This window comes from Tamandua tetradactyla, chromosome 5, assembly GCF_023851605.1.
Source record: "Tamandua tetradactyla isolate mTamTet1 chromosome 5, mTamTet1.pri, whole genome shotgun sequence".
Classification (NCBI taxonomy): Eukaryota; Metazoa; Chordata; class Mammalia; order Pilosa; family Myrmecophagidae; genus Tamandua; species Tamandua tetradactyla.
This window is the reverse complement of record NC_135331.1, coordinates 99,765,262-99,782,945: the sequence shown is the minus strand read 5'-3', so window position 1 is coordinate 99,782,945 and position 17,684 is coordinate 99,765,262. Positions and strand designations below refer to the sequence as shown.

Here is a 17,684-nt window from a genome sequence, read left to right as displayed (position 1 = left end):
CCCATTCAGCTACTCCTGGGAGAACAGTGACTTGGCTGGGTGGGGTGCAAGGTTCCCACAAATTTTAAGATGGTTTCCCAGCTGGAAGTAGAGACCAAGTGAGGTGTGGGAGGGCCCTATGAACCAAAGCAGCAACGAGAACCCCCAAACATACAGGGTGTGAAGCAAAGACTAGCAGAGGGAAGTGAAGGCGAGGGGGGTGGGGTACTGGAGGGTATAGAGTCTGAAAGCATGGAGAGAATAATAACCACATCACCCAGGGCCAAGGTTGTTCAGGGGGCGGATCCTTGCCTCCTGCTCCCCAGAGAACACTGCAGCACAGGAGGCAGAGGGCTGTGGTCTTGCAGCCCCTTGGAGAGTTCAGCTGTGCTTAAAGGGGCCGTCTCAGCTCAGCCCTGGAGCTGCTGCCCCGGGCCCTCCCGCCGCCCCCCAGCCCTGGCACACATGTGCCCCATCACTACCACCCACGTGGGCCCTCCACGATCCCCAGCCCCAAGCTGAATGCATCTCCTTAAAGGATGGAGGAAACAGCCTCTGCCACCCTGGGTTCTAAGGGGAGCACTGCCTCCAGAAGCTGTGACCCAAAATGGGCCACTTCTCTTCCCTAACCTTGGTTGGACTAGACAAGCAGTTTTCAAATTATCAAGTTTTTAGATGTGGCATTCTTTTTGTTATATAAACTCCAAGTGCAACCACAAAATAGAAACTAGACCAAAATGGGGCTGCTCTGATTGAGGGAGGACAAGACACCCAGACACTTCCCCAGGGATACCTCTGGGAACACCATTTGAAAACCAGTGAACCGGCTCAGCATTGCCCCTGCGAGATGATTTAAAGTGGTTCCTGGAAAAAAGTTTGCTTTAACTTGATATGTTATTATGTTGATGTACAAAAAAGTGTAACTAACCTATTGATACTGTGATTTCATGGATGTGATATTCCTAAAAGTTTCCTTTACAAATAAATTGTAAACAAAAAGCTTGTTGATTAAAAATAATAATAGTCCAGGTGGTACAAATATATGCCTAAATCTTGACAGTGGTATGAGAATGGGATTGGGGAAATGCTGTCCCCATTGCATCCATATGAGGAAACCTGTGAGAGAAGGAGCAGAAGTTTCACCTCCCTTTTTTTTTTTTCCAAACTTCCCCTGGCATTTACTTCTACCTTCCCTCTTGTCTGTTCTGAGGCCCCGACTGGCTTCCCAGTAAGGGGTGGTCCAAGTACTGCTGGGCAGAATGGAATGAGAAAATGGTACACTCTCATCCCCTCTGATGGGTTCTCTCTGACCTGGCGTTTCCCTCTCCTTTCCCCTCGTTTTCTCTGTTCCACACCGTGGATATTTATCACTGCCACCTGTCCCCCCACTCCCCAGCCCCCCAGCTGAAGTGAATACGCAAAACCCAGGAGAAAGAGCATCTTTGAACCAATGGTCACGGCTGCCCCAGCCCGAGTGTCTCTCCCCAGTTTCCAAGGACAGTCCCCTGCAGTTGAGGGGCACGGCTGATAAAGTCTGCCTCGGACCACTTAAAAGTGGTTTTAAAGTTGGGTTTGCTAAGAAGGGGATGAGGCCCACCTGGTGTCAGGTGTCACTGAAGCAGGAGGGATTTAGGTTAGATCAGGAACAGTCAGGTGACTTGCCTTGAGCAACAAGCCTCAGACCTGTGGGGTCCCATGTGACACCACATGCCACCACGAGGCCAGCGTGGGAAGTAGGAGGGGCTGGGTCAGCCATTTCTGAGTAAATAAAGATTTTCTCAGGATAAATGAGGACTTTCTGCACACATACAATCCATACATGGTGTACAATCAACGGCTCACAAAATCAACAATATCATCACATGGTTGTGTATTCATCTCCATGATCATTTTTAGAACATCTGCATCTCTCCAGAAAAAGAAATAAAAAGAAAAAATTCATACATCCCATACCCTTTACCCCTCCCTCTCATTGACCACTAGTACTTCCGTCTACCTGTTTTATTCCTTATCCCTTCTATTATTTATTTATTTTTATCCATATTTTTTTATTCCTCTGTCTATACCCTGGATAAAAGGAACATCAGACATATGGTTTTCACAATTATACAATCACATTGTAAAAGCTTTATCTTTATACAACCCTCTTCAAGAATCCAGGCTACTGGAACACAGCTCTACAGTTTCAGGTAGTTTCCTCCAGCCACTCCAACACACCACTAATAAAAAGGGATATCTATATAATGCATTAGAATAACCTCCAGGATAACCTCTAGACTCTGTTTGAAATCTTTCAGCCACTGACACTTTATTTGGTTTCATTTTTCTCTTCCCTCTTTTGGTCAAGAAGTCTTATTCAATCCCATGATGCTGGGTCCCAGAGAATCCCAGGATTTCTGTCCCACATGGTCAGGAGGTCCACACTCCCGGGAGTCATGTCCCACCTAGAGAGGAGGAGGGCAGTGAATTCGCATGCTGAGTTGGCTTAGAGAGAGAGGCCACATCTGAGCAACAAACAGGTTCTCTGGGGGTGTCTCAGGCATAATTTTTAGTAGGATTAGCTTCTCCTTTGTAGGAATAAATTTCATAGGGGTGAGCCCCAAGATCAAGGGCTCAGCCTTTTGATTTGGTTGTCCCACTGGTTATGGGAATAACAGGAATTCTCTAAATGGGGAAAATGAATATTTCCTCCGCTCTCCCTAGCCCCACAAAGGGAACTTTGCAAATACTTTTTTATTTACTGCCCAAATTACTCTGGGTTTTATCCAGGCATCACATTAACACGGACAAAACAGCAAAATCTCACGCCCTATTCAAGATTCCATGTACTTACGGTGTTCAGCCAAACTGACCATACAGGTTAAATTAAGTAATGCACTACCCAAAATATAAATTTCGCACCAAATAAATATCTCCCCCTTTGGTCTCACACAGAAGTTGCAGTTTTAAAATACGGACGATATCACCCTTCACCCTGTATTTTGATCTACCCCAGTCCTATGTAGATCAGCTTCTTTTATGTCTCTAAACTAGAAGGAGTGGTTTTCTCTCTTACTGGATGCTTCCTAAAACTGAGCCTGACGGAGCCTGAGCTGCCCCCCTACCCGCCCCACCCGCGCAGATGGGTCTCTCGGGGCCCCCCAGAGCGGTTTGGGCTCGCTGGGCGGCAGCCTGGGCTGCGCGGGGCGGGGCTGTGCGACCGAGACAGGCCCCGCCCCGAAGCGCGCGCCGCGGTGGGAGCGGCCTCTGGCTCCGCGCAGTCGCAGTCGGAGCAGCCCAGCACCGGGCGGCGGCGGGGAGGAGGAGGGGCACTAACCAGTTGGTGGTGCTCGGCGCGCGCTACGAGTCCTGGGACTAGGAGGACAGCTCGTGCGCTGGAAGCGCAGTTTTTCTTTCAGGAATTCAAGTGTAAGGCAGAGAGTGTGCGTAAGGGCGGCCATCCTTACCCAGCTTCTGGGACATTTGAAATTTCCCCAGGAAATGCTTTTGAGCTAGGAGAAACATTTAAATTTAAAGCTGTTGTTTGAGGGAGCACTAACTTCTTAGAAGATGATATCGGGGAAAAAAAATGCAGATGAACTTGGAAAAGAATACAAAGGCAGTGCCTATCACTTGCATAAAAACTGCAATCCCTTTTCTTCAGCTTTATCACAGATCCTTTATGGGAAGGAGATTCCTCACTGGGCCAATCGACTTGCCTCCTTCAGCTCCTCTACGCCCTTTCTAAGAGTTGCCTCCGAAGGCCTTCCTCCTGCAGCAGTGGCAGCCGGGGGTCCAGGATGGACGGTTGGAAGCAGAGGCTGCTGATGCGTCAGCTTCCATGGCAAGCGCTGCCGCGGGCCCCAAACCCCGGCGTCCCACTAAACTATAACTGTCCCCAAAGTCACACATCCACAGCTGTTCCTGGCAGTTAACTATCACTAGAGAAAAGCGAAGAGTAAAGCATGTTGGGATATTGCATATGCAAAGATGGCTCTCCCCCAAATTCCAGCTTTTCAGCTCAGGATTATATTTGTGCAAATTAAAAAAAGAAATCAGGGCGGGCCGCGGTGGCTCAGCGGGCAAAGTGCTTGCCTGCTATGCCGGAGGACCTCGGTTCGATTCCCGGCCCCAGCCCATGTAACAAACAAACAAAATACAATAAAAACAAGAAAATGTTTAAAGATGTTTCCCTTTCTTCCATCCTTCCTTCCTTCTCTCTGTCTTTCCTTCCCTTCCTCCTTCTAAAAAAAAAAAAAAAAAAAAGAAATCACTTGGTGCAGGAGGGAGAACTGTGTATGAACCCACCCTTTGTTGTTTTTTTTTAACCCACTTGTAATTCTGGATTTACTTCTTCTGTTTTATACAAACTCTGTTAAATTATGTTTACAGTGTTTCGTTCCTATGGCTGTTTACAAATCTTGCATGGACTCCTGCCACGGTGAAAGAAGAAAATCTTCAAGTCTTCAAAAATTTAGGCAGGTAATCTTTGTACACTTCTGACACTCGCCAGAGCCCTGGCATAAATAATAGGCACACAAAAAGTACTGACACAATTATAGTCACCATCACCTGCTTAAGAATTGTCTTTTGGGTTTTTGCTTGTTTTTATTCTTAAAAGTATTGGCATCAGGATACAGGGAGCCAGACTGACCAAGGCGTAGGAGCACACACAGGCCTGAGGGCGAGGGTCTTGGTCTGCCAGAGAGGTGGCCTGTCCTCAGGCCCACTTCCTCTTGGCACTACCTCTCACTTTGAGTAGCCCATCCACCGAAGTTGCCACTAAACAGTTGGTTTCATTTCAAACATCCATCCACCTACACGGGGCGGCAAGTTCTTGTGTGTATCTGGGATAAATGCCTTTGATTCTGAAATTAGGATTTTTTCTTAGGCTATTCTTGCTAGTGACAGGCGAGTGTTTTTTGCACATGTCTTAGGAAGTGGGGGGAGGGAGAGACTCCTTTTATTTTAATACATACTGATGGCCTCCCTGCACAGAATTTGGTGGATGGGCTAGAAATATCCTAAATGGTAGCCTCCTGAGTAGCGGTGTGAGTTGACATTCAACTTCTTTTAACTATTCGGGTTGCCTTTTATACTAGACTTTTATACTAGTCTAGTGAGATAGAAAGATCAAAGGTGATGGTGGAGTTGTACAGGGAAGGTAAGGTTTAACAAATGAGTATGATTGCTGCATCACTATATTGATATTTCTTTTCGTCTCCAGTATCTTACAGCACCCAGAAATAAAAACCTAAAAATGTGTAATTGCAACCCATACCAAATTCTGAAATCTGTTCTACAACTAATTGTTGTGCTGTGCTTTGAAATGTATTGCTTTTTCGTATATATAGTATTTTTCACACACAAAAAAATTTTAAGTCCATTGTGATGATAAAATATTTATTCCTTCTAGCCTCCAATGTTTTGGAGCAGCTAGGAAGAAAAATCTGAGAAGATGGTATGGTAGCCCATGACAAACTCTGGGATCTGTCCTGTAACTACTTCTTGAAGAGTGCTTTGAAAACTTGCTTTTTTCTTTTTTTGCTTTGTGCATATGTTATATTATACAATGAAAAAGCTAAAAAATAAACAAAAAAAAAAACCAGAGTCTAAAATACTACACCCCCAAAAGGTAATTCCTTGATATTTCAAACTTTTTACATACCATATCAGAAGGAGTATGTTAGAGTTTCTTAGTTTATTATGGGAGTAATTTCACCTCATAAATAGAATGCCTAGTCTCACTGACCTCTGTTGAAAATCATATTTGTGTCTTAAAATTCATCTTTTTATGTTCACTCAAATGTACGTCTCCTACATAACGCACACTACAAATGATATTATCACCCCAGTCAAGTCCTTTACAAGGACTCTGTCTGCTTGAGTCTACTCCCAGTTTGATCCTTGGATGAAGAACCACGTCATTACATGCAAAATTAGAGTTTTCTGCCTTAAGAATGAATGTCCCGGGGCGCACGGGTGGTTCAGTGGTAGAATGCTCACCTTCCACGCAGGAGACCCAGGTTCAATTCCCGGATCATGCACCCCCCCCCAAAAAAAAGAATGAATGCCCTATGTACAATATCGGATGCAGTGTATAAGTTATCCAAGGCAGTCACTTCAGCCTTATATATATTGTTACTTTTAAAGTCATTTATATTTATTTTAACTTTAGGTTGGATTGTTTGCTATTGCTGGATGTGAAGATACATCTTACAGTAAATTACATTTTTAACTTTTCAAAAACCAGCTGAACCTGACGACCCCAGCTGAATCTGATGACCCTTATTGTTTCAAAGTATGTAAAATTCAAAATCCTAATGGATACCCCCGATTTACACCTAAGAGAGTTCCTCCCCACATCACACAGCACCCACCCCCCCACCCCCACACACAGAGGCAGAGACACATACGCCACACAGAATGCACCCCAACCTCCCCACACACATCGCCTTCCTTACGTGCCACCCCCCAACTCCTCTTTCATGTCCAAAGTCAAGGATCACATCTCTGACGCCAGATCTGAGTCAGACTTTCCCCGTTTCCTGTACTCCTCCAGAAATTGGTTCAAAATACTCCTTTTAGTGTATTTTATTACAATAATGCTTGTTTATGTTTCCCCACTAGACTGTGAGTAAAGGCCGAGTACTGTCCTCTTTTTTGATGTCCAGCATCTAGCGTCACCACATTGTAGGTGTTCACTAGTGCTTTTCGAAGGGAAAAATGAATCAACAGCGCCACCCAAGTAGGCTCTGTGCCGCAGCGGGCGGGATGGGTGTGTGACTGGAGCACCGGGAATGAGGCTGTGGCCCCTGGATCTGTGGGATTCCATCAGAGTTCCAGGAAAGACCAGCTCTGTGCTCTCCTCTCCCCCATGAACTTTCATGTCTAAAACCACTTGGGACTGGAGAAGCTCAGGGGCAGGGGGCTGGGAAAGGCTAGGTAAAGTGCCAGGAGCCGCAAGGGAGGGGACTGAGGGCAGAGGGGTGCTTCATGAAGAGCTGACCCCAGCAGGAAGCAGTCATCACCAGCTGAGTCACCCAGAGCTTCCAGGAACCATCCTTTCCTGCCCAGGGCTCTTGGCTCCCCACCCCTGTCCTTCTGCTGCCACTGTGCACCCCAAAGAGGTAAGCTGAGCCTTTGACTTCAGTAGGATCTGTCTAGTAATAAAACAACAGTGACACCAGGCAGCAACTTCTCTCCCCCCACCCCACCCTCAAAATACAGAAGCAGTTGGACTGGGTGGGGGGGCTCAGCCGGCTACCTCAGCCGCCCCAGCTACCCCTTCGCCAGCCTCCTGCTCATCCTGCTCTCCATTCTTGAGTCTGCGCACGATGCGGGTAAGGTCCAGGCTTCGTGTCAGTGTGTCCAGGAGTATCTGGTCCTTCTGGACACCCTCCATGAACTCCTCCAGGGAGAGCTCACCTGGGGTAGAGAGGAAGGAGTCCTGAGGTGTGTCTTACAAGGTCCGCGTCCAGGGCCCAGAGGTGGAGTCTTACAAGGCGCCTGGACAGAGCTTATGGTGGGGCAAGCGGCCTGTGAGTGGAGTAGGCAGAGGGGGCCAGCACCAAGGTCTGGTCCAGGGGCCCTAAAAAAGCCAACTCTGATGCTGGGGCAGAGGAGGGTGGAGGAGGTGACTGGTGGCGAGCCCTCTGTGCCTCCTCTCCCCTCCTGCCCCTCTCCCCTGGCGGCCCCCGCCCCAGCCGCCTCACCGTCCCCATTGACGTCGATCTTGGAGAACACCATATCCGTGAACTCCTCCGCGCTCATGGTTGAGTCACTGCATGGGTTAATGGTTCGAATGGCCTGGAAGGAAAGAAGGGGCAGGAGTGAGGGGACCCCCTACTAAAGTCTATCTCAGTGTAGTGAGGGCAGTGAAAATTTGTTTGGCTGCGAACACCAGCAGGAAGTAGAGGCCAAGGTGCCTGAAGCCTTAAGCAGAGCTGGGATTAAAGAGTGGACTTAAAAACTGGATAGTGAGTTTTTACTCATATTACATGAGTAAAATGAGGCCCAGAGAGAAGACACGTGGCCCAGCTAGTGAGGACCTGAGCTGCCACCGGGACACCTAGTCTCAATCCTGTCCCCTTCTGAGAGAGCAGTTCCACCCAAGCCCAGGGCTCTCAGCTTCCACCCCTGGCCGCTGACCCCACCTCTGGCCGGGTCCCCTGCACCTGGAATTACCCGGATGATGGTGAGCAGCTCATCGCGGTCGATGCACCCGTTGCCATCGACGTCGTAGAGCTTGAAGTACCAGCGCAGCTTCTGTTCCACCTTCCCCTTGAGGACCAGGCTGAGCGCTGCCACGTACTCCATGAAGTCCATGTGGCCGTCCTAGGCGAGAGGGTCATGACTGCCGTGAGCCCCGCCCATCCCAGCTTCTGGCCCTGCCTCCTCTCCAGCCCCCCTCCCAGCTCTGCCGGCCCCAGAAGCCTACAGACCCCAAGACCGGGTGGGGAGCCCATGGTCCCTGGTAGTCATCTCTGCCCACACCCCCGCACCCCACCCCCATCTATCATCCTGGATGCCCACACAGCCCACCCTGCCTACCCATCAAATCTCATATACCAACCCCCTCTGGGGTGATATGGCTAATACTGTCGCTTTGGAGCCGTCTCCTCATGGGCATCTTGGTTCTAGAGGTCACTGCCTGCATCCCTGTAATTTTTAAACTTGAGCCTTTCCCGTCAGGAGTGGAAGAAGGTGTGTAGGTGGAGGGCGTGGAGACGGGGGTGGGGGGTGGAGCGTGGAGCAAACTGAGCCCCTAGGGATGGGGTTGCACTTTGAAGGAGCCCTTTCTGGCCTGGTCCAAGGAGCGGCGGTGCAGGAGGCGAAGAGTGCCTTTCGCAGTCTTTCCTTATTCTTGGAACTTTACTGAGCACCTACTATAGGCCTTACCTGTGACCCACCGTGAGGATTCCAAATTCAGTAAGATACAAATCCTGTCCGGCTGAGAGGGCAGTGTTGGGGGACACAGGAGTGCATCCCGGCTCTACCTCGTCAAAGCGTGGGATGTGGGGCAACGAATTTAATATACCTTTGGTCTTCTGTGTCCTCATCTATGATAGTAATAATAGTACGAACCTCATGGGCTTGTTGTTGGGATTAATTGGCTATTATTATTATTTCTATTATTATTATTGCTATTATTATTTCTATTATCAACGAGAGATCACTATGCCAGTATGATATATATTCAGTGAGAAGACATCTGCACAGGGCATTGTGGAGTCACAGAATAGGAGACTTCCTGAAGAAATGACACTCAGCTGAGTCTTGGAGGGGTTGTCCAGGGGGGAGGGCGGCACCAGACATTCCTGCAGTCGATCCAGAATCCCCCAAGCATTCACCTGCCAACACTGCCTGAAAAGCAGGGAGCACAGGGCCTGCTCCCACACCCATCCCCAAACCGAGTGAGGTTGGGAGAAGGAAGCCTGTGTCTTTCAGAGAGGTTGAGTGCTATAAGGAAAGGAGAACTAGAATAAGAGCATGTGGTCTCAGATTCCAGCCCCTGTCCCTCTGCTTACCTACAACCATGACTCCCAAACCAGGAAGTTACCAAGAGGCAGATTTGGGGCCATAATGAAGAACTCTAACCGACAGCGTTGGACACAGTGGTAGGACCAGCCTTTTGTGATAATGAGCTCCCTGTCACTGAAAGTGTGCAAGCAGAGGCTGGAGCACTGCTCACTAGAGATATGGCAGAGGTTATGCAGGATGGCCTCTGAGTCCTCTATTCTGTGCCAGCCTCTGGCCTTGAGGAGGCCCTAACCACTCTGAACCCCACCATGGGTATCATAGTCATAGGGAACATGTACATGGTGCTTTCCATGTTCAAGAGCTTTTATACAAACCTTGGCTCATTTAATCCCCGCCCAACCCGCCTCCCAGGCAGTCATTGCAATGGAGTGAAGCCCCTCTGCAACAATGCTTATATAATAGGCAAGAAAACAGCTAAGGAAGATTTCCTCTGGGGGAGGGGACACAGGAATGAGGATACTTTTCCCTTTCATTTTTTGTTTGTCTGTATTTGTGGAAATTTTTACAATGAACCGTATCACTTTTGTAATAAAAAAAATAGTAATGGCTTAAAAGGGGCAAGGGAAAAGGTATGGGCTTCTGTGCCACAAAGATCTGAGCCACCCCTTAAGAGAGGTGTGACCTTGGACAAGTCACATTTTAACCAAGAATTTAGGATTTAAGAACTGATTATGATTACTGAATCATTACATAGATAATTCTTTTTACTTTCTGGTGTATTAGCATGGCCAGAGGGCAATGCCTGAAAATTCTGGACTGTAATCCAACTACCTTGAGGTCTGATAATGATTGTATAATGATATAGCCTTTATCTTGTGATTGTAAAAACCACGTGACCTACCCCCACTTGTACCCCCTTAACCTGTTTTTCAACTTTTGAGTTTTATGATCTCTAAGGACAGCCTCTAATGTTTATTAATGAAAGGCCCTGAGTCAGTCCATAACTAACCCACCCAATTCCAAAGCTATCTTGCTAGGTGAAACTGCATCTAAGCAAAATGGGCTGCTGACATGTGCAGTAACTTAGATTTTAACCTATAAGTGATCTATACCTCATTATCATACTAAAAATAATGCCCCTGGCAGTGCAGGGTGGCTCAGTGGTAGAGTTATCGCCGCCAGGAGGGAAACCTGCTGGAGCCCGCACATGCCAAAAATAGGAAAAAAATAGTACTGCCCATCATCATATTAAGGTTGTCTTTTTCTTATATATGTCCGGCGACGAAGCATGTCATCAATCTGCACATACTTGATAACTAGTTCACCTCTAATTACATCATGTGAAGACATTGTGCTTATTATCCTAAAACCTGCCCATCTTTGATACTATGAAGCTATCAGAATTACTGCAGTTCAGGAAGACATATTTTTAGGCCAATAAGCCATCTGCTCTCCTGTTTCATGGTTTGCAATAAACGCTCTCTCTTTGTAACCCTGGTGTCCCAGGAACTGGTCATTGAGCATATTGGGCAGAGAACCCCTGATTTAGTTCATATCAACATGGCTTCCTTGAGCACCCATCTCCTCATCCATATGTACTTTACAGGACTGTGGCATGGATTAGATTAAAAAATAACACAACAGTAACTTTTTATAGTGCTTCTTGTACTAAATACTTCAAGTACTTTACTCATTTAATCTCACACCGCCCAGGGGATGGGCATTTTTGTCCCCCACTCTCAGATGAAAAAGCTGAAGTTGAGAGAGGTCGGACCACACAGCTAATGAATGACAAAGCTTTGTCTAACTGGGTCTTCTAAATTCTACATCAGTGCACGATTGTGTAAATGGAAGATTTACATTGATTTGTGGGCACATGTGTGACTGCCAGGCGCAGCCAAGCCCAGGCAAAATTTTGAAGTACACAAAGCATATGCTGGACTCTCAGGTCATACTCTTCAATCATGCCGCTGGGTCCCCCAACTCTGCCCCTCATGTGGGGTACCCGAGGATACCTTTCAATTCTGGGGTCAGCAAGATTTCCTGAAAAGAGCCAGGAAATAAATTTTCAGCTCTGCAAGCATGTCGGTCTCCGCTACCCTTACTCAACTCTGCCACTGTAGTGTGAGAGCAGGCCACTACAGTATGGAAACGAAAGGGCATGGCGTGTTCTAACAAAACTTCACTTACAAAAATGGGCCCACAAACATGACTTGCAGGGGTGTAAATCTCCCTGGCAACATGGGACAGAACTACGGGATACGCCAGGGCCCAGCATCAAGGAATTGAGAAAACCTTCTTAACCAAAAGGGGGAAGAGAGAAACGAGAACAAATAAAATATCAGTGGCTGAGAGATTTCAAAAGGAGTCGAGACGTATCCCGGAGGTTATTCTTATGCATTTACATAGATATCCCGTTTTAGTTTATAGTTATTGGAATGGCTAGAGGGAAGTACCTGAAACTGGAACACTGTGTTCCAATAACCTTGTTTCTTGAAGGTGATTGTATAATAAGATTTTATAATGTGACTATGTGATTGTGAAAACCCTGTGTCTGATGCTCCTTTTATCTAGGGTATGGACAGATGAGTAAAAAATATGGATAAAAATAAACAAATAATAGGGGGGACAAAGGTTAAAATAAATTGGGTAGATGGAAATACTAATGGTCAATGAGAGGGAAGAGTAAGGGGTATGGAATGTACATGCTTTTTCTTTTTATATCTTTTTCTGGAGGTGATGCAAATGTTCTAAAAAAATGATCATGATAATGAATGTACAACTATGTGATGATATTGTGAGCCACTGATTGTACACCATGTATGGAATGTTTGTATGTTAAGACTTACCAATAAAATTTTTTTTAATGGGCCCACAAATGGTTAACTAATATGCACAGAATTGTTAGCAATGTTGAACTTGCTTGGGAATGGATAGAGGTGATGGTAGCTAGTTACTGGGATTATAAGTAATAGTGCCATATTGTAGGTGAATTTGATTGAAAGAGGTTGTTCAAGATCATGTATGCCACCGATTAACACCACAAATATAAATATTTTTTTTTTTGCATGGGCAGGCACCGGGAATCAAACCCAGGTCTCTGGCATGGCAGGCAAGAACTCTGCCACTGAGCCACTGTGACCCGCCCTATAAATGACTTCTTGCATCAACTACTACAAATGTATGATGCTTGTACAAAGAGTTAATAATAGAGTGGTGTATAGGGGGAAATTAACTATTACAAGCAACAGAGAGCATTTAACTATAATACCTTAATATTCTTTCATCAACTGTAACAGGTGTACCACACCAATACTAGGGGTCAGTGATAGGGATGAATAAGGTATAATGGTATGTTCTGGATTTTCCTTTTTTTGTGTGTCTATCTCTTATTTTTCTCTTTGGAGCAATGAAAATGTTCTAAAATTCAATGTGATGAGATTGCACAACTAACTGATGATACTGGAGACACAGGTTGTATACTTTGGATGGATTACATGGTATGTGAATATATACCAGCAAAATCTGCAGATTCAAAAAATAAAAATGGGTCTACAGGCCTTAGTTTGGTGCACCTCTGTTCTAACTCCCCTCCACATCAAAACTTGTTTTTGTTTTGTTTTTTAGCATTGGTCAGTCTGCTAAACTGCTCTGTGCTTGTGACAGTGGGTCAGGATAATGTGGCCCAAATGTGACTGTGTAGCATCGGCGCATAGGAGAACTTTAGGTGTTACCAAGACATTCCTCATTTTTAATAATTATGTATTTCAATTAATGCATATTATGAAATACATAGCTAGTTATGTATAAGATACATAACCCATGATTTCTCATATATTCATTCACTCATACCCCCTAAACACAAATATTTATGAAACGCCTTCCATGTTGCAGGCGCTGTTCTAGGAGATAACTGCAGTGAACGAGACAGACCCAAACCCCTACCCCTGTGGATCTCACATTCCAGCAGGAGCAGAGAGAGCACGCACTTGATGGCTCAATGTTATGTAAGATAGTGTATGAGAGGATGGGAGGTGCCCAGGAGACTAGAAAGGGCAAAGGTAAGGGCAGTCCCAGTTTTAAATAGGGTGGTCAGGGCAGGTGTTCGCGAGGAGGCATTTGGGCAGAGACCAGAAGTTTGAGCCACACACACATGGTTCTGAGGAAGGAAGCCCCCGGCAGCACGGGGGCCCCGGGGCAGGGGTGATGGCACAGCCAAGCAGGCCAGATTAAGTCGAAACAGGAGGTCAGTTTGCTTTCAATTGAAGGAGAACAAACCGTTCAGGTGGTACTTGGATGTGACAAAAATTGAAGTGATGGCATACAAGTGAGTCAGAGCAGGTGAAATCAGGGTTGATGGATTCTCGTCCCTAAGTGGGATTTTAGTGGGGCCTTCTGGAAACGACTTGACCCAATGAGTGGGTTTTCTTGAAAGGTAAGAAGACAAGATATGTTGGTGTGTTTGGGGTAAGGGAGTGGGCTTGACCATTGATCCCTCCTCTCTCCTGGACAGGAGTCATCGTTTGTTCTGGAACATTTTGGTGGGGGGGGGTCCATCGTGATGACACCATCCTTCCTGGTCTCCAGGCCACAGGCTCCAGGACTCTGCTCTGCCTGCTCCCCTTTCAGGAAAGCCCTCAGGAAGCTGCCCTTGAGGCTGGAACTCAAAGCTCATAATCTGCTTTAGCCCGTCAGAGCCCCAAATATTAGTGAGTTTTAAATAGCCTCTTTGCCCGAGTTGTCCCTGGCAGCCCTGCCTGCTGTGGGGATTGGACCCTGTGGGCAGACGGGGGAGCCAGGAAGCTCCGGAGAGCCTCTCCCAGCCCTGCGGTGGGCATGGACCATAAATGCTTCCTCCTGTCCCTCGTCGTTTCGATGCATGGCCGTAGTGGGAGCCAGTAGGGGTGGGGAGCCAGGTTTGGGGATTTGGGTTTTTTCTCTACTACATCTTGACTGAATTGCTCTAAATAAATGGAAAACTTGCTGTTCAAACCCAACAAACATCTAACTAATGCTTCCAACATCTATGACAGATACAGATGAATAAGCTGAAGCTAGCAGGGGAGGATGGGCTTAAGGTGATCTTGCTGATAAAAGTAAGGGGCACAACTGCTTATTCTTAATTCCTTGTTTAGTGTTACCTTCAGCTTATCAGAAAGTCATTGGACCACCCAGTAGGTCCACATGGTTCCATAGGGGGACAGATGCAATTTGACCACTATGTGGACCTTTCAGACTCACTTAATAAAACATAAAACTGATGTCACTGGGTATTCTGGAGTTGAGAATAGTCTGGATTCCCCAATGTCCAGGTAGCTCTGCCCATCTCTAGTTCCAGTGTCCACAGAATACAATAGGTGACACGAGTGCCCCTGCCCATCTCAGTCCAGCCGGGGCTGAAGACTCATCACCCTGCCACTAATTTGTGGACCTCTCTGTCTTCCCCTGGAATGTGAAGGCAGAGACTGAGCCTGATTTCTTTCTGAACCCCCAGTGCCTGATTCCCAGGAGGCACTGACTCCCTGCAGACATTAGATAAAATGAATCCCAATGTTGAAATTTCACCTCCCGAATAAATAACTGTATAAATGAAGTCATTCCTCCAGCAGACACTTCTGTTAACTTGTGCCCCGAGGGCCCCCTGCTCACCTTGTTGAAGTCGAAGGTCTCAAACATCTGCTCCACATACTGGTTGGCTGATGGGCTCAGATTCTTGAGGCCGAAGAGCTGGCGGAACTCATAGAGGGTGAGCTGGCCAGAGGGGCACTCGGTCATGAACTTCTTGTACCACTGGTGGCACTCCGTGCTGCTCAGCTCCTCCACCGTCTTTCCCTCCATCACGTTGCCCATCTCCCAGGCCCGCGAGAGGCTAATGCCCAAGATGCACAGGTCCTATTCCCAAGCAGTGCCCTGCAATGGCGTTTTGGCCTTCGAAAATGGGGTGTTCCCTTCTCACAAGCCTGAGTCCTCCAGATCTGAGCAAAACAAAGGGCCTAATGAATCAGGTAGTTTAGGGAAATGTTGGATGGAGATTAGCAGAGGTTGGGCGAGGCAATGGAAGGCTGTGCAGATACACACCCAAATCCAGGGATGCCAGGGAACTGGCGTTAAAAGCCCCACTAAACCCTTGGCAGCCCACAGGGACTGCACCTTGGGGGAGAGGGGTGAAAATAGAACAAAGCTTAGCAGAAGAGGCCTAGGATTACAGACTTTAGCTGAGAGGTGAGAGGATTTCCTTGCCCAGTTTACAATCTCCAAATCCTTTCTTACCTAGGTAGAGTAGTTGGCCAGCCAGTGGCTATTCTGGTTCCATGACCACATCTCCCTTCTTCTGCTTGTTCCTGGCTTCAAGCAACTTCACAATGCTTTATTCCCACCCTCAGGCACATAACTGAGAAGCATATGAGATAGAGATGGTTCCTTTTGTAGACCCTCTGTGTACATTATCCAGGCTGAGCACTGCACTTGGCGATCAAAACAGAGGGAGCTCCCATCACACCACAGATATGCTAACATATGAGAACACCTGGGCAGATGCAGAATTTCTGAGCTTCCAAGATGAGTCCTAAGCACCCACCTTCACCCCTGCATAAGCCCACACTGTTACACAAAGTCATGAATGCACGCGCACGTGCACACACACACACATTTATTGGTCCTGTCCTGACCACAGGCTAGTGTTTGCTGTGTTTGTCTTCCATTCCGGGGGACCTGAATTCAAGCCCTAGTCTGCCTCTAAACCTGACACCATCACTTCCCAGGAGCATAGAGGAGAGGAGTATGAGTGTGTTTGAGGGTGAGTGAGACTTGCAGGCACACGCACACGGGAGCATGGGCGAAGCTGCTACCTGCTGGCCCGGAAAAGCTCCCGGGCAAAGCCCAGGCGGCAGCTTTTTCTGACCCCTAATGGATTGTCTACTCTCGGGCCACAGACTTTAAAGTTGGCTCATTTCTGGAACCGCCTTGCAGGTGCATTTAGCTGGATGCCACCATCAAGTCCGGAGCCAGTGTTTGCCCCACTGTGGCCCATCTCCTTGTTTCCCTCCCTCCAATATATAGGGGACCATGGCCAGGCCACCTGCCTCAGCAGAGAGAACCACCACCCACATTTCTGCTTTCCCCGGGTGTGCCCTGGAACTTGTTCAAGTTGTGCACTAATACACAAACATAAAAGTGTCCTTTATACTTGAAGCAGGGCCACCTTTTTCTAAAGCATAGAAAGAAACCACATGAGCTAGCCAAGATCCGGACTCGGGTTTCATAGAGACCACTGGGGATGTCAAAAGACCGTCCCGTCGATCTTGAGGAGACCACTTTCCCTCCAGGCCTCAGTTTCCCTTCTCTTCTCAACTACTGGGTGATGTCTTCTGCCTCCGGGCCTCCTGGCCGGTCTCATTGTGCCCCACCCCACAATAAAACCAATCATGCCCCATCCCTCAAATTCATACTCTGCTACTCTCTGCCAAACCAAATCAGAAGGGGTGGTGACTGGGAGAAGTTATTCAGACCTGCACCCTTACCCCCTGCAGTGACCACGTTGGGTCACATCCTTCTTCTGCTCTCACCCCCTCATTCAGAATAAAAGCCAAAGTTCTCAACAATGGCTTCCGAGGTGCCATATGCCCTGCCCCCACTCCACGACCACTCCAATCCCATCTTACTAGCCCCCCCAACTCCGCTGCTGCCACTCCGGCCTCCCTGCCCCCAACACTGCGAGTGTTATTGACAGCACTGAATCATGTATTGGGATGCAGTTATAAGTGAAATTTTAGGTTATATATATGCTACTAAAATAAATTTTTTTTTCAAGTAGGATTGTTGAACACTGTGAACCCCATTGTAGATGATATAGTTAATGGTATAATCACTAAAATGTTCTTTCATGAATTGTAACAAATGTACCAAACGAATGCAAGGTGCTAATAATAGGGTGGTATATGGGAACTCTGTGTTGTGTAACAATTTTTCTGTAAGCCTACACCTCCTCTAATAAAAGAGAAAAATCCTAGGAAAGGAAGGCCATTCAATTCTAAAAATTACTGAATATTTTTTTTAAATGTTCAGTTTGATAAAATGATATTTTAGCCTCTATTGAAATCATGTCAATAGTGGGTTTTCACCTACCTGTTGGTGCAATAAATTACATTAATAAGTTTCCTAAATTAAAAAAAATAGGTTGATATATGAGAATCCTGTATTCTTTGTGTGATTATTCTATAAACCCACAATTTCTCTAACAAAAT

The 17,684-nt window shown here is 46.8% G+C and overlaps 1 protein-coding gene and 1 pseudogene across 1 annotated transcript; one reads left to right on the top strand and one right to left on the bottom strand.

The window, feature by feature from the left end:
* The first annotated feature begins 69 nt into the window (after positions 1–69).
* Positions 70–3,850, top strand: LOC143683258 (deubiquitinase DESI2 pseudogene; annotated as a pseudogene).
* A 3,363-nt stretch (positions 3,851–7,213) lies between these two features.
* On the bottom strand, positions 7,214–15,291 carry GUCA1A (guanylate cyclase activator 1A). The gene is made up of 4 exons (XM_077159419.1): positions 15,091–15,291; positions 8,146–8,295; positions 7,674–7,767; positions 7,214–7,386 (listed from the first exon to the last, which is right to left on the bottom strand). Exons 1-4 carry the CDS (start codon positions 15,289–15,291, stop codon positions 7,214–7,216), a joined length of 618 nt encoding a protein of 205 aa, XP_077015534.1.
* Positions 15,292–17,684: the final 2,393 nt, after the last annotated feature.